The following is a 27,676-nucleotide window of genomic DNA, read 5'->3' as shown; positions in this document are numbered from 1 at the left end:
AGCCTGGCTTGGAGAATTTTGAGCATTACTTTACTAGTGTGTGAGATGAGTGAAATTGTGTGGTACTTTGAGCAATCTTTGGCATTGCCTTTCTTTGGGATTGGAATGAAAACTGACCTTTTCCAGTCCTGTGGCTTATTGGAAAAAAAAGTTTGCTCTCTGCGCAATGAATTTAAAACCCAAAAAGGAAAGAAAACACATGTCTGATAGATTTTCACATTTTAAAAAGAAACAAGAAACAAATCAATACATTTAAGTGATTGATCTTAAACCAAACATAGAGTCTTTCCATTTCACCACACTGACAAATGGCATGCATCAAAATTTTCCCATCTTTTCTTGTCCCTCTGGGACCAAATAAATTTAATAATGTAGTAGAAAGGGAGCACTGAGCATCAGCAGCCTTCTGTTTCCAGGATGAGGTCTACTAATAGTTAGCTGTATGATTTTGGGAGACCGTTTATGGGAGTTGGAAAATTAAAATATTCTTAAGAATACAAATTCAGGGAATAAATCCCATTAATTCTTAAAGGCTTACATTTTTATTTTTATCTTTTTAATTTACTTATCTTAATTAGAGGCTAATTACTTTACAATATTGTAGTGGTTTTGCCATACATTGTCATGAATCATCCATGGGTGTACATGTGTTCACCATCCTGAACCCATTAATTCTTTAAAATTACAGGAAGATGTGTTTCAGCTGAGCAAAGATAAATAATCCAAGAACAGACATGTTGTGGTATAAAAGAACGGACAATGAGCTATGAAACTAGTATAGTTTTTCAAAATAATCTTCATTAATATGATTATAGGCTTTGAAAAACTTCCTGGAAGTAAAACTGTCGTAAAAGTATATACCTGAATAATATCAGTATTTAAAATATTAATGATAATAGTTTATATTCAAAATTCAAATTATATCAATGAAAGCAGAAGAAGGTTGGGAAGCAGAAATGAAAGTAAAAGCATGCTTAGGTTTATATCTTAAATGTTGGCATTGATACTTTCATTCTGACAACCATAAATAAGAAAAGTAGAAGCCATAATTTTCTATTACTTTTTTCTTTGTATGCTGAGACACTTTGAAAAAACTAAAAAAATGCCAAATACACATAGTATTTTGCCAATCAACAAATGCAAAGCAAGCTTATTTGAAAAAGGTGAATACTACCGAAAGCAAACTCTGCATCAGAAATCTGTACGATGATCTATGTTTATGTTGTTTCATATTTAAAGTGAAACATTAAGGTTGAACATCTGAATATATTACATGATAGACTTTACATTAGAATTAAGTAATTATTGATTAACTATGCACTTGGTTTTATGGTTTTATAGAAATCATATTAATATGATATTTTCATGTGATAAGATATTGAAATCAGGACAGAAATAGTTATATATTTCTCTCTTTCATAATTAAACAAAATTTTCCTATACCTCAAAATTTCAAAGACTAAAAGGGAAGAGATCCTTTTTATTAAATGTCCTCACTACTTAGTAAATCATGGATTATTTCCTGACCATTTAATGAGGAAGCTAGAGTAACTTCTTTTAAAGAAGAGGCTACATGGGGCCATTATTGCAACTCTGTTGTTATTTCAGATAGCCATTTGATGAAACTCTGGACAAAGTCTTATAAAAGTGAGTATATGTATACACATTCAGTCAGAGAAAATAGGTAGATAAGACAAGTGTCTAATTACTTGAAGTGCTGTATTTACTACTGAATAATCTTAGAGCTCATGTGTGTTTAAATTACCAGCTCTCACATATTTTACAGGGCTCCAAGATAAATTAAATGTAAGGATTCCCTTTCCTGTCTCTTAGATCTATACCCAGTCCTCTCCAGAATACAAAGTAGTATAAGTTTTCCCCTTAGTGGATTATATACTCTAAAAAGAAAATGAGGTAAGCTTACTAATAAGGCAGTACCAGAATTAATATATCCTAATTATGGGCAAGTAGTTTTTGTCACATTCTAAAATAACATGGCCTGGCATGCTGCAATTCATGGGGTCACAAAGAGTTGGAGACGACTGAGCAACTGAACTGAACTGACTGAAAATAACATGACTCAGTATTTCTGTGGATGAATCTTATTCTTTTCATGCCCTTTAGATAACAATTGCCATGAATTATATAAGCATTACCAGAAACAATATTTAAATAATGAAAAGTGTCTGATTTTGCACCTCTTACATTACTTTGACTAAATGGTGTTGCTATTGAATCTATTCCACATTTATAGTGTGTTAGATAAGTGCTGTCTCATTTCTTCCCCCCAAACTCCCACTTTAATTTCAGAATGACAAAGAGATGCCTACCAGATTCAGAAGACGAAGTGAACATCTTGAGCATGCTGTTGACCGTGTTCTTGTCATGATATCGGAAAGAAGAAGGGCACGTTCTCTACATGGCACTTATGAACAACCACCTGATAACATTCTTACTGCTGCTGTTGAAGTGATTAATATGGTCAAGATGATACTAAACATTCTTGAAAGGTAATTCCTAATATGTAATCTAAAGCTTTCAGATAGTTGCATTTTCCCCTCTTTCTATCTCTTCAAAATTTTTAAGTAGGAATTGAATTTTATTTCCACAGTATGTTTCAAAGACATTAAAAGATTTTTATTTATGCTCTAATATTTCCATAGGGTAAAGAACACATTTATATAATTCCCAGTAAGTAAACAATATTTGATCATCTCACTTTAAACAGAAAAAAAATCACTTTACCAAAAAAGTATTTGTTTTACAAAGGATTAATTTTGGTCTTTCTTTATAGATCAAATTACTGCTTCGTTAGAAAGAGTACTTGTTCCTCTGAAGTCTTTCAGGGATGCATAACAGTTACAAAAAAGTTTTAAATTATCACATCTGGACAAAATAGTTTTTTCATATATATGTGTGTGTGTGTGTGTGTGCATGTGTTTGTGCATTATATATATATATATATATATATATATATATGTATGTGAGTGTGCATGTGTGTGTGTGTATATATATATATACATATACATATATATGTATAGGCTTCCCCTGTGGTTCAGTGGTAAAGAATTTGCCTGCCAGTACAGGAGGCACAGGTTTGCTCCTGGTTCAGGAAGATGCCCTGGAGGAGGAAATGGCAACTCACTCCAGTATTCTTACCTGGGAAATCCCATGGAGAGAGGAGCCTGGTGGGCTATAGTCCATGTGGTTGCAAAAGAGTCAGTCACTACCTAGCAACTAAAAAACAGCAAATATTTAAGTATATATATATATATGTGTGTGTATATATATATATAAATTATAGTAAAAATATTTATAAACCAGTCAGTTCTGGTTGTAAAACTCTGTATTACTAAGAGAGAGTTATGAAAGTCAAAGGCTAATGATTTTTATTCTTGTTTTGATAATAATCTGTAGGTAGTATATTAATATTTCCATTTTCTAATTATTTTTAATCAAAGACTTTAGTCAACTCTATATTCTACACACAAATGAAACATTATATATATATATATATTTATGTATTTATTTATTTATTTATTTATTTTAATCTAGGCCATTTACTTCTTCTATTGGAAAGTGTTACATCCCAAAGATGGAGAAGTTAGATAGTAAGAGAGGGAAGTATGTTTTTATGATCAACAGAGAAGTAAAAGAGGGAGAAGTCATGATACTTTTTTCTTCCCTCTTTGTTATTTGCTCTTTTATTATCATTTCTTTTCATTGCAATTCATAGTTGATTGACAACCCCATTTTGTTCATATAAAGAGGGGAGGAAATGATTGACACACTTGTTCAAAAAATTCCAAATTGAAGATTAGAAAAAAATTAGGACTTTCATCAGTTCCTCAGTTTCCTCTCTTTTGAGCTCCTTACAAACATCTATCTTGTAACAAGCTAAGACAAAGGACATAATGGAATCCTGAATAAATTCAACTTAAGGAAAATAGGGAAAAGGATAATTGGCAGATGGCAAAGATAACTATAGGACTAGGTAGTGGCAACATAAAGACCCGCATAGTGGATATAATCTGCTTCATTGGTGATTGATAACTCACAGTATTAAATTTTCATTTGATTGAAGTAGTCTCATTACAAAATTCACATCATGGTATTAGTATTAAGAAGCACTCTTTGGTATAATATTACTACATCACCAATTTGAGAGCTTTTTTCACTTTCATCACTGGAACCAGGGAAGATTAAATGGGAGTTATATTACTCCTACAGTATTTTATATTGAGTAGTCCTAAAGACAATCAGTCAGATTACTCTTTCAATAAATTCTGTAATTATACCAATGACTTCATATAACAGCTTTTGAATATGGCAAATTTATGGGTCATCTCAGCATCTTCTTTTCCAACTGCTTCAAGGTTTTAAACTTCAATTTACAACATGACAGATGTTCGTAGTCCTTGCTTGAGGACTAAATAAAAGTTTTTCATATTGAATGATAATTTTACTAAGCTGAGGACTTATTGAACGTTCCATATATTATCTTTGAATACATAAAATATTATGAATGGAACACATTAAAAAAACAATAATGTGCTTTGCACTGGTCATGGTTGCTACAAAACAACTTAATACTTTTAAATTTCTTAACTTTAATTGCTTCTGATTTTCCAGACTTCCTAGGGAAGTCCAGATGTCTTGAAAATTGTGTCAAGGACTCATCAGAGAGTTACATGGATTTTAAGAATTGTTGGGGCTCAGCCTAATTGCTTTCCTTATGCAGTAAATTAAGTCCCCCTTACCAAATATCTGTGCTAGCTGGAGGAATTGGAGTGTCAATTGGAGGAATTGTTCATTCTTTACTTTCTGAAATTGGGTAATTGTGTCAGTGGGAAAAAATTATTTCTATAGCTTATTCTAAAATTAGCCTAATCTCTGTGTTTCTAAAAGAACACAGAGGAAAGATTATGTTAAAATGTAAATGTTGCTTCATTAGTTTTAATATCATATTTTTCTTAATTTGTGGTTCAAGCTGTTAATTTACTTGATGTAATAAAATATGATTTCAGGCCTAAAATTTATTTCAGCTTTATTAGAAACAAATAAGTCTGATGAGTCACCTTGGTGGTAGAGATAATAAGTACTTTTGAGAATTGAAGTATATGTGCCACTAGTGGTAAAGAACACACCTTCCAATGCAGGAGACGCCAGAGACATGGATTCAATCCCTGGGTTGGGAAAATCCCCTGGAGGAGAAAATGGCAACCCACTCCAGTATTCTTGCCTGGAGAATCCCATGTGCAGAGGAGCTTGACAGGCTACAGTCCGTAGATAGGGTCACTAAGAGTTGGACACGACTGAAGCAACTTAGCACTCGCACAGCAGGAGATGAATCAAGATGTCATCTTAAAAAAAAAAAGGGGGTGGGTGGGAAATGTGCTTATATGACCCCCCCATGAACAATTACCATTTGTTATATTTTCCTGAAAGTATTAGCCTTTTTTGTGAGTTACTAGAACTTTTCATTTGAGCAAACACCAGGAAATAGAGGAGGACAGAGGAGCCTGGCGTGCAGTAGTCTATGGAGACACAAAGAGTCAGACATGACTTAGCTACTGAACAACAAAGAACTATTTGACTGAACTACAGTGTAACAAAGGTTGATTTTGCCAGCATTATAAGCTTAGATGTAGATGAGATAGCTAAGTTTAAGTTCTACTTTATTACTAATAGAATAAAGATTTTAAGATTTATTATAGAAATAATGAGTATTAAAAATTCTTATGTTACTAAATGTAAATTTCAGTCATTTTACAAGGGCTTCTGTATTTTATATTGGCATTAGTCATTAAAATTTTAAGTGAATTATTTTTTGAGGTAAATATAATTTGTGACAAAATTTATTGAGGAGCATAATGTAGTAATGCAAGACTACTTATCAAAGTGTAACTACCCAAGATTCTACATGTAAGGAAACATAATTTGAGCATGTTTCATGTTGAGAATTGAGGGATAGGGTAGGGTGAGATGGTAGGAGAGTGACTCAATATTTTCTTGCCTATTTGCTCATTTTTTTGATCCAGAAATAATTAAGAAGGAAAAAAACTGCCTAAGAAATTTTGCTCACATGTTTCATACCCTGGACATAGTTAAAGGAGATTATCCTATGGATCTGGCAGCTATATTTGCCACATACGTTTATATACTTTTTATAAGAAGAAATTTGAATCATTGCCCATGTTCTTATGTGTTTTAGAAATAGATCTCCAGAAAATAGCACATTCATATAAAATCTGGGGACTGCAATCTCCTAGGAATTTGGAGAAGGGGTTATAAATTACTTTTTCTTGCTAATTTTTAAAAATAAAATTTTGTTTCCCTTGTGAAGGCAAATATGGTTTCAGCATTGTAATGCTTGTTAATTTATTTTACAAATGTCATTCTGAAAATTGTTCTCCATTTTTAGATTGTAATAGTGATCATTGTCCAACAAAAGTATGTAGGTTTTATCACCTCATTCGAATTAGTACTTGTGATTACAGATTCCCCAAACCACAGAAGGCTAAGAGCTATGCCTGACAAAAGTAATAAAGCCAAAACTTTTCAATTGGTTATAGTGTCCTAAGTAAAATACATCTTTTTTCAATTGTGGCAAATAAAATGAGTTACCAACAGCCAATCTATTTTTCAAGTGGTAGATAATCTACTTGTGGATTACATAGTTAATTAATATTTGATACTTTTCATTTTTCCTTTTCCATATAACCATCTGTATAGTAAACTAGCCAAAGAAAATATAAAACTGAAACCTTACATACTCTACCTTCTACCTATAGTAACTTGAAAATAGGAATAACTGCTGTAAATTGTGCACTTATCATCCTATCACTTTATTGAGGCCATAGATATATCACATTGATCATCTTCCATATAAGCCTTCTGTTATTTTTTGATGTAACTTTGTGATGTTTTGAATTTAGCTGACACTTGACACTTGACACTCTTTCAAAATAATGTAAAGCTGTACATATTGTGGATTATAATTTTCACTTTCCTATGGTATAAAGTTGTTGCATTAAGTGAAACTGAGATTGATAGAATGTGTTGTCATCTTTCCCTGGCAGCCCTCCATTTGATTGCATGTCAGAATTTTCCAGTCTGAAAAACCACCTCATTAAACATATTACATTACTGAAACATTTCTCTGAACAGGTAAGATATATTGTGTTGTTGTATTGTCCTCCATACAATTTCCATATGTGTTTGTTCATCAGATCTTGTAATTTTATCTTCAGTAGTGCTGTAACCTATCTTTTCTTCAACATTTCCAGTGCCAACACTGAAATTCAGATCCATATTTATTTATATAGATGTAGACTATTTGTATAGCTACTAATGGATTGGTAAACTCAAATCTCTTTTCTATTCAACTAGAATTTACCATTGTTGCTGTGTTATTCCAAAATAAGTATTAAACTGATCAGAAACCTTGAAACACTCACCATCATTCAGGGAACATAGTCTAAACTTGTTACATTACTATTCACAACCCTTCTTAGTTCATACTCATCTGTTATCTTATCCTTCTCTTTTATGTGATCCCTGTACTAATTTATCTTGAAATATTTCATGTATGATTCTGTCTTTATTCTTTTTATCATAATATTTTCTCCACTTCTAATTTACTACCATGACTTCTTTCCTTATCAAAACAACACTTCTTTTAAGCTGTAGCTAGTTCATTCATTTATTATTTAATACTTCCATTCATCCATTCATCAATCATCAAGATGACCCTATTCCTTTATAGTTAATATTTTCTAGAATTTAACATTGTAAACTTGATTTAATTCCATAATCATTTGAGGGTTGGCTATATGCAGAAACAGTTCCTGGTGGCTCAGACAACAAAGAATCTTCCTGCAATGCAGGAGGAGACCCATGTTCGATCCCTGGGTTGGGAAGATCCCCTGGAGAAGGGGATAACTTCCCAGTATAAAGATGCTCCAGTATTCTTTCCTGGAGAATTCCATGGACAGAGGAGCCTGATAGGCTACAGTCCACAGTCCATGGGGTTGCAAAAGAGTTGAACACAACTGAGCAACTAACACTTTTTCTTTTCTTATGTACAGATATATGTGCTAGGCTACATGGGGGAGGCATGAATGAATGAGAATTCTTTGCCTCAAATTTTAGTGGAATATTGAGATATTTAAATAAGTAATGTTTATTTTTACACATATGTTGTATCTGAATTTGATTTTAATTCTCTTGAGGTAAAGCATTATCCTACATTTTTTATATTGATTTTCCAACATAATCATTTTTACATAGTGAGTTTCTAATAAATATTTCATGATGATTAAACATACCAAGGAATCCTGTAGCAGTATTCATTAACACAGGTATTGTGTCATTGTTAATTGTAATTCCTCTATAAGAAATAAGTTCTAAAACTGGTTATATGTGGGAATATTTAATAATAATAACTAATACTTATATAGCAATTATTATTTGTCAGGTACTGTTCTAAGCATTGGATATAATAACTTTAAAAATCTTCATTTAAAGCCTGTTGACTTGCTGAAATTTCTTCAGTTCAAGGTGAGTATAATGAGAAGATAAAGAAAAATGCAGCTCACGAAGGTCCATCTATTTTGTGCATTAATTTGCAGATGGGTTTTTAGGTGCAAGGGACCTCTTCTCAGATCAGTCTCTGGCATTTCTTGTTTTACTACAGCAGAAAGTAGTAGGAAAGTATATATTATGAAAAGCCACAAAGTTAGACTGTTGCTTTCCGAAAAGTTGTTTCAGATTCCTTTTTATTTATGCCAACCAACCCGCTGAGAAAAATTAGAAAATATGGACAAAATAAACTCTTCTGTTTGAGGGCATCAAAGAGGTTAAGGCAAAGTGGACGCATATATACAAGGCTACCGAAAATCAAAGGATAGAAAAAGATATGCCATAAAAACATATATTAAAAACTCTGGACTAGTCCCTAGTTCCTTGTTATACTAATTATACATATCAATCAGTTCAGTCACTCATTTGTGTTTAACTCTTTGCGACCCCAAGGACCCCAGCATGCCAAGCTTTCCTATTCATCACTAACTCTTGGAGCTTACTCAATCATGTCTATCGAGTTGGCAAGCCATCCAACCATCTCACCTTCTGTCATCACCTTCTCCTTCTGCTTTCACTCTTTCCCAGCATCAGGGTCTTTTCATATGAGTCAGTTCTTCACATCAGGTGGCCAAACTATTGGAGTTACAGCTTCAGCATCAGTCTTTCCAATGAATATTCAGGACTTATTTCCTTTAGGATTAACTGGTTTGATTTCCTTGCAGTCCAAGGGACTCTCAAGAGTTTTCTTCAACATCACAGTTCAAAAGCATCAATTCTTCAGCACCCTGCTTTCTTTATAGTCCAATTCTCACATCCATACATGACTACTGGAAAAACTAGTTTTGACTAGACAGATATTTGTCAGCAAAGTAATGTCTCTGATTTTTAATATGCTGTCTAGGTCAGTCATAGCTTTTCTTCCAAGGAGCAAGTGTCTTTTAATTTCATGGCCACAGTCACCATCTGCAGTGATTTTGGAGCCCCCAAAAATAAAGTCTCTCACTGTTTCCCCATCTATTTGCCATGAAGTGATGGGACTAGAGGCTATGATCTTAGTTTTTTGAATGTTGGGTTTTAAGTCAGCTTTTTCACTTTCCTCTTTCACTTTCATTAAGAGGCTCTTTTGTTCCTCTTTGCTTTCTGCCATAAGGTTGGTGTCATCTGCGTATCTGAGGTTATTGATATTTCTCCCGGCAGTCTTGATTCCAGCTTGTGCTTCATCCATTCCACCATTTCTCATGATGTACTCTGCATATAAGTTAAATAGGCAGGGTGACAACATACAGCCTTGACATACTCCTTTCCCAATTTGTAACCAGTCTGTTGTTCCATGTCCTAACTGTTGCTTTTTGACCTGCATACAGATTTCTCATGAGGCAGGTAAGGTGGTATGGTATTACCATCTCTTCAAGAATTTTCCACAGTTTGTTGTGATCTACACAGTCAAAGGCATTGGCATAATCAATAAAGAAGTAGATGTTTTTCTGGAACTCTCTTGCTTTTTCTATGATCTAACAGATATTGGCAATTTGATCTCTGATTTCTCTGCCTTTTCTAAGGAAAGATGTTCCTTAGACGTTTCAGCTTGAACATCTGGAATTTCATGGTTCATGTGCTGTTGAACCCTGGCTTGGAGTATTTTATGCATTTCTTTGCTAGCATGTAAGATGAATGTAATTTTGCAGTAGTTTGAACATTCTTTGGCACTGCCTTTCTTTAGGATTGGAATGAAAACTGACCTTTTTCAGTCCTTGTGGCCACTGCTGTGTTTTCCAAATTTGCTGGCATATTGAGTGCAGCACTTTCACAGCATCATCTTTGAGGACTTTAAATAGCTCATCTAGAATTCCAGCACCTCCACTAACGTTTTTTGTAGTGATGCTGCCTAAGGCCCACTTGATTTTGCATTCCAGGATGTCTGGCTCTAGGTGAATGATCACACCATTGTGGTTATGTGGGTCATGAAGATCTTTTTTGTATAGTTCTGTGTATTCTTGCCACCTCTTCTTAATATCTTCTGCTTCTGTTAGGTTATGTGTAATTAGTATACATATGTATTAGTATATGTATGTACATGCATATTATATATACATATATATTACATACAATTATATATACATATATATATATTTGTACATCCATGTATTTGAACTAAATTCTAGAGCAAGAGTCATTGTAAACTAATATTTTATTGCATAATTAAAATTTGCAAAGAGAGCAGAACTTAAGCATTCTCATAAAAAATGTAACTGTATGAAATTATAGATAAGTTAAATTACTTGATCATGGTAATGCTTTCTAGTGTATACATATATCAAATCATTATGTGTATGCTTTAAATATCCTGGTGGCTCAGCTGGTCAAGACTCTGCCTGCAATGTGGGAGACCAGGGTTCAATCTTTGAATTGGGAAGATACCCTGGAGAAGGGAAGGGTTACCCACTGCAATATTCTGGCCTGGAGAATTCTATGGACTGTACAGTCCATGGGGTTGCAAAGAGTAGGACACAACTGAGTGGTGTTCACATTCACTTTTAAATATATTACATTTTATTTATCAATTAGACCTCAACAAAGCTAGGGAAAAAGAAGGCAAGAAGAAAACACATTGAGAATTTTAAGATTTTGAATGGAATGATAATGAAGACACGACATAGCGAACTTGTGATGTGCAGTTTATGTTGTATTTAAGAAAGAGTCATACCTTTTGATGTATTTAATAAAAAGGGAAAAGAGCTGAAAGTCTATAATTTAAGTATTCATCTCATGAAGCGATTACAAGAAAGCCATTAAAAAAAGAAAATCAAATTAAATTCAAAATCAATATAGACAGAACAAAACATATTGAAAGTAAATACAGAAGTTAATGAAATAGAAAACAAGCAGTAATATTTACATATATAAAATCATCATATTGTACATTTAAATAGATAAGATTTTTATGTGTCAATTACATCTCAATAAAGTTGGGAAAAAATTGCAAAAAAAAAAAAAAAAAAGAAAGCAGTAAGCTAAAACTCTCAAAATTTATTAGTTGAAAGTGGAGGTGATAAATTATGAAATTTTTTAAAGCCTGACATACAAAATATTAGTAATGAAAAGGAGATAGTACTAGAAATCCTACCTATGTAAAGTAATACATAATACTTTTATATCATTTATGTTGAAAATTTGACAATGTACACAGAGTAGAAAAATTCCTAGAAAAAATAATGGAAATTGACATAAAAAGAAACAGCAATTGTCACATACAATAAAATCTTACCAATTAATTGTCATCCCTGCACCAGCAACATTATTATCACCCCAATCTTGTTAAGGTGGCAGACCTGAGTCTCACACTAACCTACTGAATCACTGTCTGAATTTTAAATGTATATATATATATATATATATATGTATATATATGAAGGTTTAATAAACATTGTATTAAATAAATTGAATCCATAGTTATAAACCTTTCCAGAAAAATACTCTTGTCTAGATAACTTCATATGTTAATTCCTCAAAACATTTAAGAGTGAAATAGCACTAACCCTATTCAAACTATGCCAGATAACAAAACAGAGTAAGAACACTTTCCAACTAATGTTCTGAGGCCATTGAAATCTTATTACCGAATTTTATAAGGAAATCACAAGAAAGAAAATGTCTGTTACATAAAATAAGAAATAGCAATATCAAAAAATAGCAAATTGAGTCCAGTGATACATAAAGATTATAATATATCACAGACACATTAGCATTATTCCAGGAATGCAAGGTCAGTTGAACATTTGAAGACCAATCAATGGAATTAACCAGAGCAGAAGAATAGTGGTGACATAGTACAAAGACACCTGAAAAGATACAGAGAAAGCACTGAGTAAAATTCATTATCTATTCAAGATAAAAAGTCTTAGTAAACTTAGAATAAATGGCAATTTCCTATGTTATAAAATTTATCTACAAATACAAATAAAAATACCTGTAAATACAAATACAGAGACATCAGTTTGCTGAAAAAGGTCCGTATGGTCAAAGCTGGTATAGTCAAAGTTACGATTTTTCCAGTAGTCATGTACAAATGTGAGAGTTGTACCATAAAGAAGACTGAGAGCTGAAGAATTGAGCTTTTGAATTATGGTGCTAGACAAGACTCTTGAGAATCTCTTGGACTGCAGGTAGATCAAACCAGTCAATCCTAAAGAAAATCAACCCTGAATACTCATTAGAAGGACTCATGCTGAAGTGCCAATACTTTGGCCACCTGATGTGAAGGGCCAACTCATTGTAAAAGACCCTGATGCTGGGAAAGATTGAGGGCAGGAGAAGGGGGTGACAGAGGATGAGATGGTTGGATAGCATCACCGATTCAATGGAAACTGAGCAAACTCTGGGAGATAGTGGAGGACAAGAAGCCTGGCATGCTGTAGCCCATGGGGTCACAAAGAATTGGCCATGACTTACTGAATGAACAACAACAATCTACAAATAAAGTAAGGCAGATATAATTCTTAATGATAAAATATTGTAAACCTTCTTCTGTGAAATCAGTGATGGTACAAATATGTCCAGTATTAGCAATTTTATTCTACAACGTATTCAAGGGCCAAGAGTATGCAATAGGACTGGAAAAGAAATGTTTAAGTGTGGGAAAGGAAGAAATGAATCTGTCATTGTTCTTACATGACAGAATTGTGTACTTGGAAAATTCAAATTATTCTGAAGGTTAGATATTAGAAATCATCAGTGAATTCAGCAATATTGCTGAAAGGCAAAATACTATTAATATAATCAGTTTTACTTCTATATACTAACTTCAAATATTTAGAGATGAAATAAAAATGACAATATGCATTTTCAATGGCATGGAAAACATCAAATACCTAGGAAAAATATACAGAATACATGAAAGATCTCCTATTGAAAAGTATAAAATTATTATGAGAGAAATTAGAGAAGGCCTTAATGAATAAAGAAATGTCTCACATTTGTAGATTGGAAGATTTAGTATGTTAAAGACGTTGGTTCTCTTCAGAATGATTTCTATATTAAAATCAAAATACAAATAGGATTTTTCTGTACAGATTGACAAGGTGATTCTAAAATTTGTATAAAATTCAAGAAACCAGTTAAACCTAAGTTAATTTTGAAGAAGTTGGTAGACTTATACTACTGCATATCAAGGCTTGTTATATATCTCCATTAAGACAGTTCCATATTTGCAAAAGACAGGTACACAGACCAGTGAAGCTTAAGAGGATTTAGAAACACCTGACGCTTACGTGGATATTTAATTTATTATTACATGCACTTAGGAGATGTGGGGTGATAATTGTCTCTTGATTTCTAACTCAGTTCAGTTCAGTCACTCAGTTGTGTCTGACTCTTTGTGACCCCATGAATCACAGCACTCCAGGCCTCCCTGTCCATCTCCAACTCGCGGAGTTTACCCAAAGTCATGTCCACCGAGTTGATGATGCCATCCAGCCATCTCATCTTCTGTCATCCCTTCTCCTGCCCCCAATTCCTCCCAGCATCAGAGTCTTTTCCAATGAGTCAACTCTTCACATGAGGTGGCCAAAGTATTGGAGTTTCAGCTTCAGCACCAGTCCTTCCAGTGAACACCCAGGACTGATCTCCTTTAGAATAGACTGGTTGGATCTCCTTGCAGTCCAAGGGACTCTCGAGAGTCTTCTCCAACACTACAGTTCAAAAGCATCAATTCTTCGGTGCTCAGCTTTCTTCACAGTCTAACTCTCACATCCATACATGACCACTGGAAAAACCATACCCTTGACTAGACGGACCTTTGTTTGCAAAGTAATGTCTCTGCTTTTTAATATGCTATCTAGGTTGGTCATAACTTTCCTTCCAAGGAGTAAGTGTCTTTTAATTTCATTGCTGCAATGACCATCTGCAGTGATAAAAATTTCTAACTCACACCATAGTAAAAAATCAGCATTAGGGTTTGCGTTAGTAACCCTATTCGGACTGTAAATCTAAACATCAACAGTAACATTTTATGGTAGTTCAACAACTCAAACAATATACAAAAAGTACTAAGCATAAAAGAAAATATTACTAAATTGGACTTCTGTTCTATTGATAAAAAGAACTTCTGCCCAAAAAAGATACAGAGAGAGTAAAAACACTGGCTAAAAAAATGTGAGATGGTATTCATAATAGATGTAACAAAGAAATATTTAAAATTTGAATTTACAAAGAATTCTTACAAAGCAATAAGAAAAGATAACTTAATGAGAAAGTGGGAAAAGCCTTGAATGGACACTTGAGAAAAGGAAATACAGAAATAGCAAAGAAGAAAAAAAAAATGTGAAAAGGGTTTCAGTCTTAATCAGGGAAAATGCAAATCAAAACCATACAGATGATACCACAACACTCCCAAGAAAGACTAGTGTTACAAGACGTATAATACTAAGTGCTATGGAGAATGTGGAGCAAAAAGTTCTCATATACTGTTTGGGTGGTATAATCGATCACACCTAGAGCCAAACATCCTACAGTCCAAAGTCAAGTGGGCATTAGGAAGCATCACTACAAACAAAGCTAGTGGAGGTGATGGAATTCCAGTTGAGCTATTTCAAATCCTGAAAGATAATGATGACAAAGTACTTTACTCAATATGCCAGCAAATTTGGAAAACTCAGCAACAGCTGTAGGACTGAAAAAGGTCAGTTTTCATTCCAATCCCAGAGAAAGGCAATGCCAAAAAATGTTCAAACTACCACATGATTGTGCTCATTTCACATGCTAGCAAAGTAATGCTCAAAATTTTCCAAGTGAGGCTTCACTAGTATATGAACTGAGAATTTCCAGAAATTCAAGCTGGATTTAGAAAAGGCAGAAGAAGCAGATATCAAACTGCAAACATCCACTGGATCATAGAAAAAGCAAGAAAATTTGAGAAAAGCATCTACTTCTGTTTCATTGACTACACTAAAGCCTTTGCCAGTGTGGATCACAACAAACTGTGGAAAATTCTTAAAGAGACGGGAATACCAGACCACCTTACCTGATTCCTGACAAAACTGTATGCAGGTCAAGAAGCAACACTTAGAACAAGACAGGGAACAACGGACTGGTTCCAAATTGGGAAAGGAGTATGTCAAGGCTGTACATTGTCACCCTGCTTATTTAACTTCTATGCAGAGTACATCATGTGAAATACCAGAAAGGATGAAACACAAGTTTGAATCAAGATTGCTGGGAGAAATATCAATAACCTCAGATATGCAGATGACACCTAACTTATGGCTAAAAGTGAAGAGGAACTAAAGAGCCTCTTGATTAAAGTGAAAGAGGAAAGTGAAAGGTGGCTTAAAACTCAACATTCTTAAAACTAAGATCATGGCATCTTGTCCCAACACTTCATGGCAAATAGATGGGTAAACAGTGGAAGCACACTTTATTTTCGTGGCCTCCAAAATCACTACAGATGGTTTCTGCTGCCATGAAATTAAAAGAAGCTTGCTCCTTTAAAGAAAAGCTATGACAAACATAGAGAGGATATTATAAAGCAGAGACATTACTTTATTGACAAAGATCTGTCTACTCAAAGCTATGTTTTTTCCAGTAGTCAGTAGTATGGATGTTAGAGTTGGACCATAAAGGTAGTTGAGCATTGAATAACTCAAGCATTTGAACTGTGGTGTTGGAGAAGATATTTAAGAGTCCCATGGACTGCAAGGAGATCAAACCAGTTAGTCCTGAATATTCATTGGAAGGCCTGATGCTGAAGTTCCAATAATTTGGCCACGTGATGCAAAGAACTGACTCATTGGAAAAGACCCTGATGCTGGGAAAGATTGAAGGCAAGAGAAGGGGAAAACAGAGGACAAGAGGGTTGAATGGCATCACAGACTCAATGGACATTAGTTTGAGCAAGCTCCAGGGCTTGTTGATGGACAGGGAAGCCTAACTTGCTGTAGTCCATGGGGTCACAGAGTCGGACACGACTGAGCAACTGAATTGAACTGAAGAAAAAAAAATCAGCACTTTCAGTTTTGTGAACATGAGTGGTCTTTAAAAGTTAGATTATCTATGAAAATCAAATGCTTTCTGGTGTGTCTCCTAGGTATGGAAAATTTCTACAAATTATATATTTTTTAAAGAACATGATTATCAGTTTAAAACTATACAGTCAAACATTTTAATGACTATTTAAAGAAAAAATTTCTTTCAAAATCAGTGTCAAAAATAATATCAAAGTAAATGTTTATATTTCCATATCATGAAATCCAAGCAAAATCAGAGGTCAGAGTCCCCACAAAATGAATACCAATATTGGGATTTCATGTACTCTGGCAAGCTAGCATATAATAAACTTCTTTATAGGAGTGTCCTTCTTAGGGATTATGTAAGGGTTAATTATTTCCAAATAGATACATGGAGTATTTTGAGGAACACACATGCAAACTCTTTTAATACAAGTTTCATTAAAATACAGGTTACATGCAGAAAGCTCAAAAATCCTAATTATACTGATAAATGAATTATCACAAAGTGAGGACACATAAAACCATCACTGAGATCAAGAAATAGAAAATAATTTGCACTGTAGAAACACTTCTCATATCCTTCTCCAGCACCACAGTTCAAAGTGGTGCTTGTCCAGCATCACAGTTCAAAACATCAATTCTTTGGCACTCAGCTTTCTTTATGGTCCAACTCTCACATCCATACCTGACTACTGGCAAAACCATAGTTTTGACTAGATGGATAGCTGTCAACAAAGTTGTCTGCTTTATAATATGCTGTCTATGTTTGTCATAACTTTTCTTCCAAGAAGCATGTGTCTTTTAATTTCATGGCTTCAGTCACCATCCACAGTGATTTGGAGCCCAAGAAAATAAAGTCTGCCACTGTTTCCATTATTGCCCATCTATTTGCCATGAAGTGATGTGACTGGATACCATGATCTTAGTCTTTTGAATGTTGAGTTTTAAGCCAGCTTTTTCACTCTCCTCTCACTTTAATCAACAGACTCTTTAGTTCCTCTTTGCTTTCTGTCATGAGGTTGGTTTGATCTGCATATCTGAGGGTATTGATATTTCTCCCACAATCTTGATTCCAGATTGTGTGTCATCCAGCCTGCCATTTCGCATGATGTACTCCGCATATAAGTTAAATAAGCAGGGTGACAATATGCAGCCTTGATGTACTCCTTTCCCAATTTGGAACCAATTTGTTGTTTCATGTCTGGTTCTAACTGTTGCTTCTTGACCTGCATACAGATTTCTTAGGAGACAGGTAAAGTCGTCTGGAATCCCATCTCTTGAAGAATTTTCCACATTTTGTTGTGATCCATATAGTCACAGGCTTTGGCATAGTCAATAAAGCAGAAGTAGATGTTTTTCTGGAACTCTCTTGCTTTTTCTGTGATCCAACCAATGTTGGCAATTTGATATCTGTTTCCTCTGTCTTTTCTAGATGCAACTTGAACAATGGGAAATTCTCTGTCCATGTACTTGGAGAATTTTGAGCATTACTTTGCTAGTGTGTGAAATGAGTGTAATTTTGCAGTAGTTTGAAAATACTTTGGCATTGCCTTTCTTTGGGATTGGAATGAAAACTGACCTCTTTCAGTCCTGTGGCCACTGCTGCATTTTCCAAATTTGCTGGCATATTGAGTGCAGCAATTTCAACAGCATCGTCTTTGAGGACTTGAAATAGTTCAACTGGAGTTCCATCACCTCCACTAGCTTTGTTCGTAGTAATGCTTCTTAAAGCCCACTTGACTTCGCATTCCAGGATGTCTGGCTCAAGGTGAGTGATCACACCATTGTGGTTATGTGGGTCATGAAGATCTTTTTTGTATAGTTCTTCTGTGTATACTTCTTAATATCTTCTGCTTCTGTTAGGTCTATACCATTTCTGTACTTTATTGTGCCCATCTTTGCATGAAATGTTCCATTGATATTTCTGATTTTCTTGAAGAGATCTCTAGTCTTTCCAATTCTGTTGTTTTCCTCTATTTCTTTACACTGATCACTTAGGAAGGCTTTCTTATCTTTCCTTGCTATACTTGGGAACTCTGCATTCAGATGGATATATCTTTCCTTTTCTCCTTTGCCTTTAGCTTCTCTTCTCTTTTCACCTTTTTGTAAGGCCTCCACAGATAACCATTTGCCTTTTTGCACTTCTTTTTCTTGGGGATTGTCTTCATCACTGCCTCCTGTACAGTGTCACAAGCCTTTGTCCATAGTTCTTCAGACACCCTGTCTGTCAAATCTAATTTGATTTTTTTCTTAAAATGTATAAATTTATTTTTAGATTTTTGTTCTGAATATGATGGATGTCATTGAATAGTTGATTGAGATCATGATAGTTTTTCAGACAGCTTTGTCTCTTTTTTCTTCAAGGAATGTTATAGGGAATATTATTCTGTATGTAATAACTTCCATCATAAAAATGCTGAGTATGCTTTGCAGTTGTAACACTGATATATTCTGATTTATTGTGCTTTCAAATTACCTTTTCATTGATGAAGAAGGAGAAGAGTCAGAAGAGAATAAAAGAGTTAAATAAGTTTCGTTAGGATCATCATTTTAATCTGTGTGGTAAATAATTGTCATTTTTAGTGATTAACATCATATTCCAGTGCTAACTTTTACATCTTATTCATTAATTAAAATAAGAAGACTAAATTATTTTTGTATTCGAAGGCAGCAAAGAACTTTACAAATTTTCAAGTGTTTTAAAAGTAATTGTTAATGGAGTATTACTCAGCCATTAAAAAGAATACATTTGAATCAGTTCTAACGAGGTGGATGAAACTGGAGCCAATTATACAGAGTGAAGTAAGCCAGAAAGAAAAACACCAATACAGTACACTAACGCATATATGTGGACTTTAGAAAGATGGTAACGATAACCCTGTATGTGAGACAGCAAAAGAGACACAGATGTATAGAACAGTCTTTTGGACTCTGTGGGAGAGGGAGGGGTGGATGGTTTGGGAGAATGGCATTGAAATGTGTATAGTATCATATAAGAAACGAATTGCCAGTCCAGGTTCGATGCAGGATACAGGAAGCTTGGGGCTGGTGCACTGGGATTACCCAGAGGGATGGTATGGGGAGGGAGGGGGGTTCAGGATGGGGAAAACGTGTACACCTGTGGTGGATTCATGTTGATGTATGGCAAAACCAATACAATATTGTAAAGTAATTAGCCTCTAATTAAAATAAATAAATTTAAATTAAAAAAAATAAAAGTAATTGTTATCATATAATAAGTGTTCAGAGTTGCCTAGTTGGAAAAGAATTGGGTTCCCTCACAAAAAATTCTTTAAACTATTTTCGAATATTGTTTTCAATATGGAAATTTCTTTTTAAAAAACAGATTCATTGAAATAAAGTTTATATGCCATACAGTATATGAATATAAATAGAAGAACAAATGCCTTTTTGGAGATTCAAATTTCTTATAATCACAATTGATTTTAGAACATTTTTACCATCCCTCAAAATACAAAGTCCCCATTATCATTCACTGCCCATCTCCCCATCCACCACCACCATCATGACCACACCTAGAACACAGCACACCTAGGCCTAGACAACCACTAAACTACTTTTTATCTATATATATATTATTCTATTGTACACATTTCACATAAATGAAGTCATTTATTTAGTCTTATGTAAATGGCTATTTTCAGTTAGGATAAGTTTTTTTCCAAGGTTCATACATGCTGTACCATGCATCAGTAGTTCTGTTCTGTTTATTGTTGTTCAGTCACTAAGTCATTTCTGAATCTTTGAGACCCTATGGCACATCAGGCTTCTCTGTCCTTCACTATCTCTCAGAGTTTGCTCAAATTCATGTCCATTGAGTAGGTGATGCTATCCAAACATCTAATCCTCTGTCGTTCCCTTCTCCTCCTGCCCTTGATCTTTCCCAGCATCAGGTTTTTTTTTTTTTTTTTTCCCCAGTGAGTCAGCTCTTCACATCAGGTAGGCAAAGTATTGGAACTTCAGCATCAGTCCTTGAAATAAATATTCAGGGTTGGTTTTCTTTAGGGTTGATTGGTTTGATCTTGCATCCCAGGACACTCTCAAAAGTCTTCTCCAGCACCACAATTCAAAATCATCATTTCTTCAGTACTCAGCTTTCCCTTATTTATTTCCAACTCTCACATCCATACATGACTAATGGAAAAACTATAACTTTGACTATGCCCACCTTTTCGGTTAAGTGATGTTTCTGCTTTTTAATATGCTGTCTAAGTTTGTCATAGCTTTTCTTCCAAGGAACAATCTTCTTTTAATTTCATGGCTACAGTCACCATCCACAGTGATTTTGGAGACCAAGAAAATAAGATCTCCACTGTTTCCACTTTTTCCCCTTCTATTTACCATGAAGTGATGGGACTGGATGCCATGATATTCATTTTTTGAATATTGAGTTTTAAGCCAGATTTTTCACTCTCCTGTTTCATCCTCATCAAGAGGCTCTTTGGTTCCTATTCACTTTCTGTCATAAGGGTGGTGTCATCTGTATATCTGAGGTTGTTGATATTTCTCCTGGAAATATTGATTCCAGCTTGCAATTCATCCAGCTGGACATTTTTCATGATGTACTCTGTATATAACTAAAATAAGCAAGGTGACAATAGACAGCCTTGAGGTACTCCTTTACCAATTTTAAACCAGTCCATTGTTGCACATCTGATTCTAACTGTTTCTTCTTGTCCTGCATACAGATTTCTCAGGAGACAGGTAAGGCGGTCTGGTATTCATATCTCTTTTAAGAATTTCCATTTGTTGTGTTCTACACAGGCAAAGGCTTTAGTGTAGTCAATGAAGCAGAGGTAGATATTTTTCTGGAATTTCCTTGTTTTCTCTATGATCCACAGGGTATTGGCAATTTCCTCACTAATTCCTCTGCCTTTTCTAAATCCAGCTTGTACATCAGGAAGTTCTCAGTTTACATACTGCTGAAGCCTAGCTCTTAGGATTTTTTTTTTTTTTTTTTTACTTTGCTAGCATGTGAAATGATTGCAGTTGTTCGGTAGTTTGAACAGTCTTTTGTATTGCCCTACTTTGGGATTGGTCAAAAACTGACCTTTTCCAGTCCTGTGGCCACTGCTGTGTTTTCCAAATTTGCTGGCATATTGAGTGTAACACTTTAACATCATCATTTTTTAGGATTTTAAATAGCTCAGCTGGAATTCCATCACTTCTACTAGCTTTGTTCATAGTAATGCTTCCTAAGGCCCACTTGACCTCACACTCCAGTATGTCTGGCTCTAGGTGAGTGACCACAGCATCATGGTTATCCAGGTCATTAAGAACTTTTTCGTGCAGTTCTTCTGTATATTCTTGCCACCTCTTAATCTCTTCTGCTTCTGTTAGGTCTTTGCTGTTTCTGTCCTTTATTGTGCCTGTCTTTACATGAAATATTCCCTTGGTATCTCCAGTTTTCTTGAAGAGATTTCTAGTCTTTCGCTTTGTATCTTTTTCCTCTATTTCTTCACATTGTTCGCTTAAGAAGCCTTTCTTATCTCTCCTTGCTATTTTCTGGAACTCTGTATTCCGTTGAGTATATCTTTCCGTTTCTCCTTTACCTTTTGCTTCTTTTTTCTTCTAAGGTATTTGTAGGTCCTCCTGAAACAACCACTTTGCCTTCTTGCCTACAAATATTCTGTCTCTTTACGTAAGTTTATTCCTAAATATTTTATTCTTTTTGTTGCAATGGTGAGTGGGATAATTTCCTTAATTTCACTTTCTGATTTTTCATTGTTAGTATATTGTTAGTTTTATTTAGCTGTTATTTTCTAGTGTTTTTTAGTTGGAAGTTCAATTTATTGATTGGAAATATTTTTGAAGTAGGAAGACCTATGTATGTTTCTATTTTTAATCTGTTCATTTTTGAATGACACTTAGATTGTTTCTATACCTTGACTTTTGTGAATAATGTTGCAATGCATGGGAATAAAGATATCTCTTTGAGATACTGATTTCATTTCCTTTGGATATATGCTCAAAAGTGAGGTTGCTAGATCACATCGTTGTTCTATTTTTATTTTGTGAGGAACCTCCATAATGTGTTTCATACTGGCTGTACCAGTTTACATTCTCACCAATAATGTGCAAAGTTTCCCATTTCTCCACATCCTCACCAACACTTGTTATCTCTTGTTTCTTTCTTTTTTTTTTTTTTTTTATAGTAGTCATCCTAACAGGGGTGAGATAATATTTCATAAATATTTCATTGAGGTTTTGAGTTTTGCTTCCCTGATGATTATATTGTTGATCACCTTTTCATTGTCTTCTTTGGAAAAAATGTCTATTCAGGTCTTCTGCTTATTTCTTAAATGCGATATACATATATATACTATCAGTTCAGTTCAGTCACTCAGTCATGTCCGACTCTTTGCGAATCCATGAATTGCAGCATGCCAGGCCTTCCTGTCCATCACCAACTCCCGGAGTTCACTCAAACTCACGTCCATCGAGTTGGTGATGCCATCCAGACATCTCATCCTCTGTCGTCCCCTTCTCCTCCTGCCCCCAATCCCTCTCAGCATTAGAGTCTTTTCCAATGAGTCAACTCTTCGCATGAGGTGGCCAAAGTGTTGGAGTTTCAGCTTTAGCATCAGTCCTTCTTATAAACACCCGGGACAGATCTCCTTTAGAATGGACTGGTTAGATCTCCTTGCAGTCCAAGGGACTCTCAAGAGTCTTCTCCAACACCACAGTTCAGTGCATACAATATGCATAGACATGCATATATATGTATATATAGACATACATGCACAATATATATGTATACAATATACATATATGCATATTGCATTTTGGATATTAAACCATATGAGGTTTGCAGATATATTCTCCCATTCCATAGGTTGCCTTTTCAATTTATTGATGAATTTCTTTGCAACAGGTTTTGTATTTCATGTAATCCAAGTTGTTGATTTTTTTTTTTTCCCTTTACTTTTTGGATTCAAAAAACTCATTTCCAAAACCAGTATTAAGGCGCTTACTCCTTATGTTTTCTTCTAGGAATTTTACACTTCCAAGTCCTACATTCAAGTATTTATCCTATTCTGAGTGGATTTGTGTGTATGATATAAGAAAAAGTTTCAGTTACATTCCTTTATAGTCTGATATTTAATTTTCACAGAGACATTTACTGAAGAGACTATTGTTCCTCATTACATGTTCTTGGCATCCTTGTCAAAGTTCATATATGCAGGTATTTATTTCTGGGCTCTTAATTCTGTTACATCTGTCTATGGTTTTATGTTCATGGCACTACAACTCTGCTTTGATTACTATAGTTTTATAATATAGTTTGAAATCAAGAAGCGTTAAGCCACCAATTTTGTTATTCTTTCTCAAGATTGCCTTGATCATTTGGGGTCTCTTGTGATTCCTACAGGTTTTAGGATTGTTCTATTTTTGTGTAAAAAATGGTGTTGGAATTTCAATAAGAATTGCATTGAATCCATAGATCATTCAAACAATATGAATATTTTAACAATAGTAATACTTCCAATTCAATAACATGAGGTTTATCTCATTTTTTTGGTGTGTCTTCTCCCATTTCTTTCATTGATATCTTACAGGTCTTATTGTATAGATCTTTCACCTCCTTGGTTAAATATGTTTCAAAGTATTTTATTGGCTTTTAATACTATTGAAAATTGAATTATTTTTTAAAATTTTTGGATAGTTCATCGTTAGTATATAGAAAAGTATCTTATTTTTGTTTATTGATTTAGTATATTACAAAATTACTGACATTAGTTTTAACAAATTTTTAGTGGAGTATTCCATATAAAAGATTAGAGTTTTCCATATATTAATATAAGATTATGTTATTGTCATAGATAATTTTTACTTATTCCTTTCCTACTTAAATGCCTTTTATTTATTTTCCTGGCTAATTACTCTGACTAGAATTTCTAGTACAATATTGAATAGAAATGCTTATAATAGGCACCCTAGTCTTATTCTCAATTTAGAGGAAAAGTTTACAACTGTTCACTACAGAGTATGATATTAGTGGTAGGATTACCATGTATGGCTTTTAATATGTTGAGGTACATTCATTCTATATTGAATTTGTTAAGAATTTGTATCATGAAGAAAATATTGATGCAAATATTTTATCTGCATCTTTGAGGATATTTTATAGATTTATCCTTCATTTTGTTAATGTGATACATCATGATTATTATTATGCAGATGTTGAATCATCCTTGCCTCCTTGAAAGAAAGCCTACTCTATCATGCTGTATGATCCTTTCAATTTATTGTTTTTTATATAAATTTATTTATTTTAATTGGAGGCTAATTACTTTAAAATATTGTATTGGCTTTGCCATACATCAGCATGAATCTGCCATGGGTGTACAAGTGTTCCCCATCCTGAACCACTCTCCCACCTCCCTCCGCATAGCATCCCTCTGGGTCATCCCAGTGCACCAGCCCAGAGCATCCTGCATCATGCATCGAAACTGGACTGGAGATTCATTTCACATAAGGTATTACACATATTTCAATGCCATTCTCCCAAATCATCCTACCCTGGCCCTCTCCCACAGAGTCCAAAAGACTGTTCTATACATCTGTGTCTCTTTTGCTGTCTCGCATACAGCGTTATCATGACCATCTTTCTAAATTCCATATATATGTGTTACTATACTGTATTAGTGTTTTTTCTTTTTGGCTTACTTCACTGTATAATAGACTTGAGTTTCATCCACCTCGTTAGAACTGATTCAAATGTATTCTTCTTAATGTCTGAGTAATACTCCATTCTGTATATGTACCACAGCTTTCTTATCCATTCCTCTGCTGATGGACATCTGGGTTTCTTCCATGTCCTGGCTATTATAAACAGTGCTGCAGTGAACATTGGGGTACACGTGTCTCTTTCAATTCTGGTTTCCTTGGTGTGTGTGCCCAGCAGTGGGATTGCTGGGTCATATGGCAGCTCTATTTCCAGTTTTTTAAGGGATCTCCACACTGTTCTTCCTAGTGGCTGTACTAGTTTTCATTCCCACAAACAGTGTAAGAGTGTTCCTTTTTCTCCACACCCTCTCCAGCATGTATTGCTTGTTGACTTTTGGGTAGCAGCCATTCTGACTGGCATGAAATGGTACCTCATTGTGGTTTTGATTTGCATTTCTCTGATAATGAGTGATATTGAGCATCTTTTCATGTGTTTGTTAGCCATCTGTATGTCTTCTTTGGAGAAATGTCTCTTTAGTTCTTTGCCCCACTTTTTGATTGGGTTGTTTATTTTTCTGGAATTGAGCTTCAGAAGTTGCTTGTATATATTTTGAGATTAATTCTTTGTCAGTTGCTTCATTTACTATTATTTTCTCCCATTCTGAAGGTTGTCTTTTCACCTTTCTTACTTTCCTTTGTTGTGTGGAAGCTTTTAATTTTAATTAGATCCCATTTGTTTATTTTTGCTTTTATTTCCAATATTCTGGGAGGTGGGTCATAGAGGATCCTGCTGTGGTTTATGTCAGAGAGTGTTTTGCCTATGTTGTCCTCTAGGAGTTGTATAGTTTCTGGTCTTACATTTAGATCTTTAATCCATTTTGAGTTTATTTTTGTGTATGGTGTTAGAAAGTGTTCTAGTTTCATTCTTTTACAAGTGGTTGACCAGTTTTCCCAGCACCACTTGTGAAAGAGATTGTCTTATTTCCATTGTATATTCTTGCCTCCTTTGTCAAAGATAAGATGTCCATAGGTGTATGGATTTATCTCTGGACTTTCTATTTTGTTCCATTAATCTATATTTCTGTCTTTGTGCCAGTACCATACTGTCTTGGTGACTGTGGCTTTGTAGTAGAGCCTGAAGTCAGGCAGGTTGATTCCTCTATTTCCATTCTTCTTCTCAAGATTACTTTGGCTTTTTGAGTTTTTTTGTATTTCCATACAAGTTGTGAAATTATTTGTCTAGCTCTGTGAAAAATGCCTTTGGTAGCTTGATAGGAATTGCATTGAATCTATGGATTGCTTTATGTAGTTTACTTATTTTCACTATATTGATTCTTTCAATCCATGAAAACGGTGTATTTCTCCATCTATTAATGTCCTTTTTGATTTCTTTCACCAGGGTTTTATAGTTTTCTGTATATAGGTCTTTTGTTTCTTTAGGTAGATATATTCCTAGGTATTTTATTCTTTTCGTTGCAATGGTGAATGGAATTTTTTCCTTAATTTCTCTATTTTCTCTTTGTTAGTGTATAGGAATGCAAGAGATTTCTGTGTGTTGATTTTATATCCTGCAACTTTACTATATTCATTGATTAGCTCTAGTAATTTTCTGGTGGAGTCTTTAGGGTTTTCTATGTAGAGGATCATGTTATCTGCAAACAGTAAGAGTTTTACCTCTTCTTTTCCAATTTGGATTCCTTTTATTTCTTTTTCTTCTCTGACTGCTATGGCCAAAGCTTCCAAAATTATGTTGAATAGTAGTGGTCAGAGTGGACACCCTTGTCTTGTTCTTGACTTTAGGGGAAATGCTTTCAATTTTTCACCATTGAAGATAATGTTTCCTCTGGGTTTGTCATATATAGCTTTTATTATGTTCAGGTATGTTCCTTCTATTCCTGCTTTCTGGAGAGTTTTTATCATAAATGGATGTTGAATTTTTTCAAAGGCTTTCTCTGCATCTATTCAGATAATCATATGGTTTTTATTTTTCAATTTGTTAATGTCGTGTATTACATTGATTGATTTGCAGATATTGAAGAATACTTGCATCCCTGGATAAAGCCCAGTTGGTCATGATGTATGATCTTTTTAGTGTGTTATTGGAATCTGATTGCTAGCATTTTGTTAAGGATTTTTGCATCTATGTTCATCAGTGATATTGGCCTGTAGTTTTCTTTTTTTGTGACATCTTTGTCAGGTTTTGGCACTAGGGTGATGGTGGCCACATAGAAAGAGTTTGGAAATTTAGCTTCCTCTGCAATTTTCTGGAAGAGTTTGAGTAGGATAGATGTTAGCTCTTCTCTAAATTTTTGGTACAATTTAACTGTGAAGCCATCTGGACCTGGCTTTTGTTTTCTGGAAGATTTCTAATTACAGTTTCAATTTCCATGCATGTG

At 34.4% G+C, this 27,676-nt stretch overlaps 1 protein-coding gene across 3 annotated transcripts in view; it reads left to right on the top strand.

The window, feature by feature from the left end:
* The window catches only part of LOC101903477 (uncharacterized), a 461,195-nt gene that overhangs the window by 102,756 nt on the left and 330,763 nt on the right, over nucleotides 1-27,676 (top strand). For 2 of the 3 annotated variants that reach the window (XM_024988550.2, XM_024988549.2), the window contains exons 7-8: nucleotides 2,311-2,510; nucleotides 7,083-7,170. In XM_024988550.2, the coding sequence (XP_024844318.1) occupies nucleotides 2,311-2,510; nucleotides 7,083-7,170 (288 nt within the window). Of the gene's footprint in view, nucleotides 1-1,608; nucleotides 1,648-2,310; nucleotides 2,511-7,082; nucleotides 7,171-27,676 lie in introns of all 3 variants that reach the window. The other variant, XM_059883702.1, reaches the window with a different exon arrangement.

The sequence above is a fragment of the Bos taurus genome, chromosome X (assembly GCF_002263795.3).
Source record: "Bos taurus isolate L1 Dominette 01449 registration number 42190680 breed Hereford chromosome X, ARS-UCD2.0, whole genome shotgun sequence".
In the NCBI taxonomy this organism is placed as follows: domain Eukaryota; kingdom Metazoa; phylum Chordata; class Mammalia; order Artiodactyla; family Bovidae; genus Bos; species Bos taurus.
This window is presented reverse-complemented; position numbering and strand designations above follow the sequence as displayed.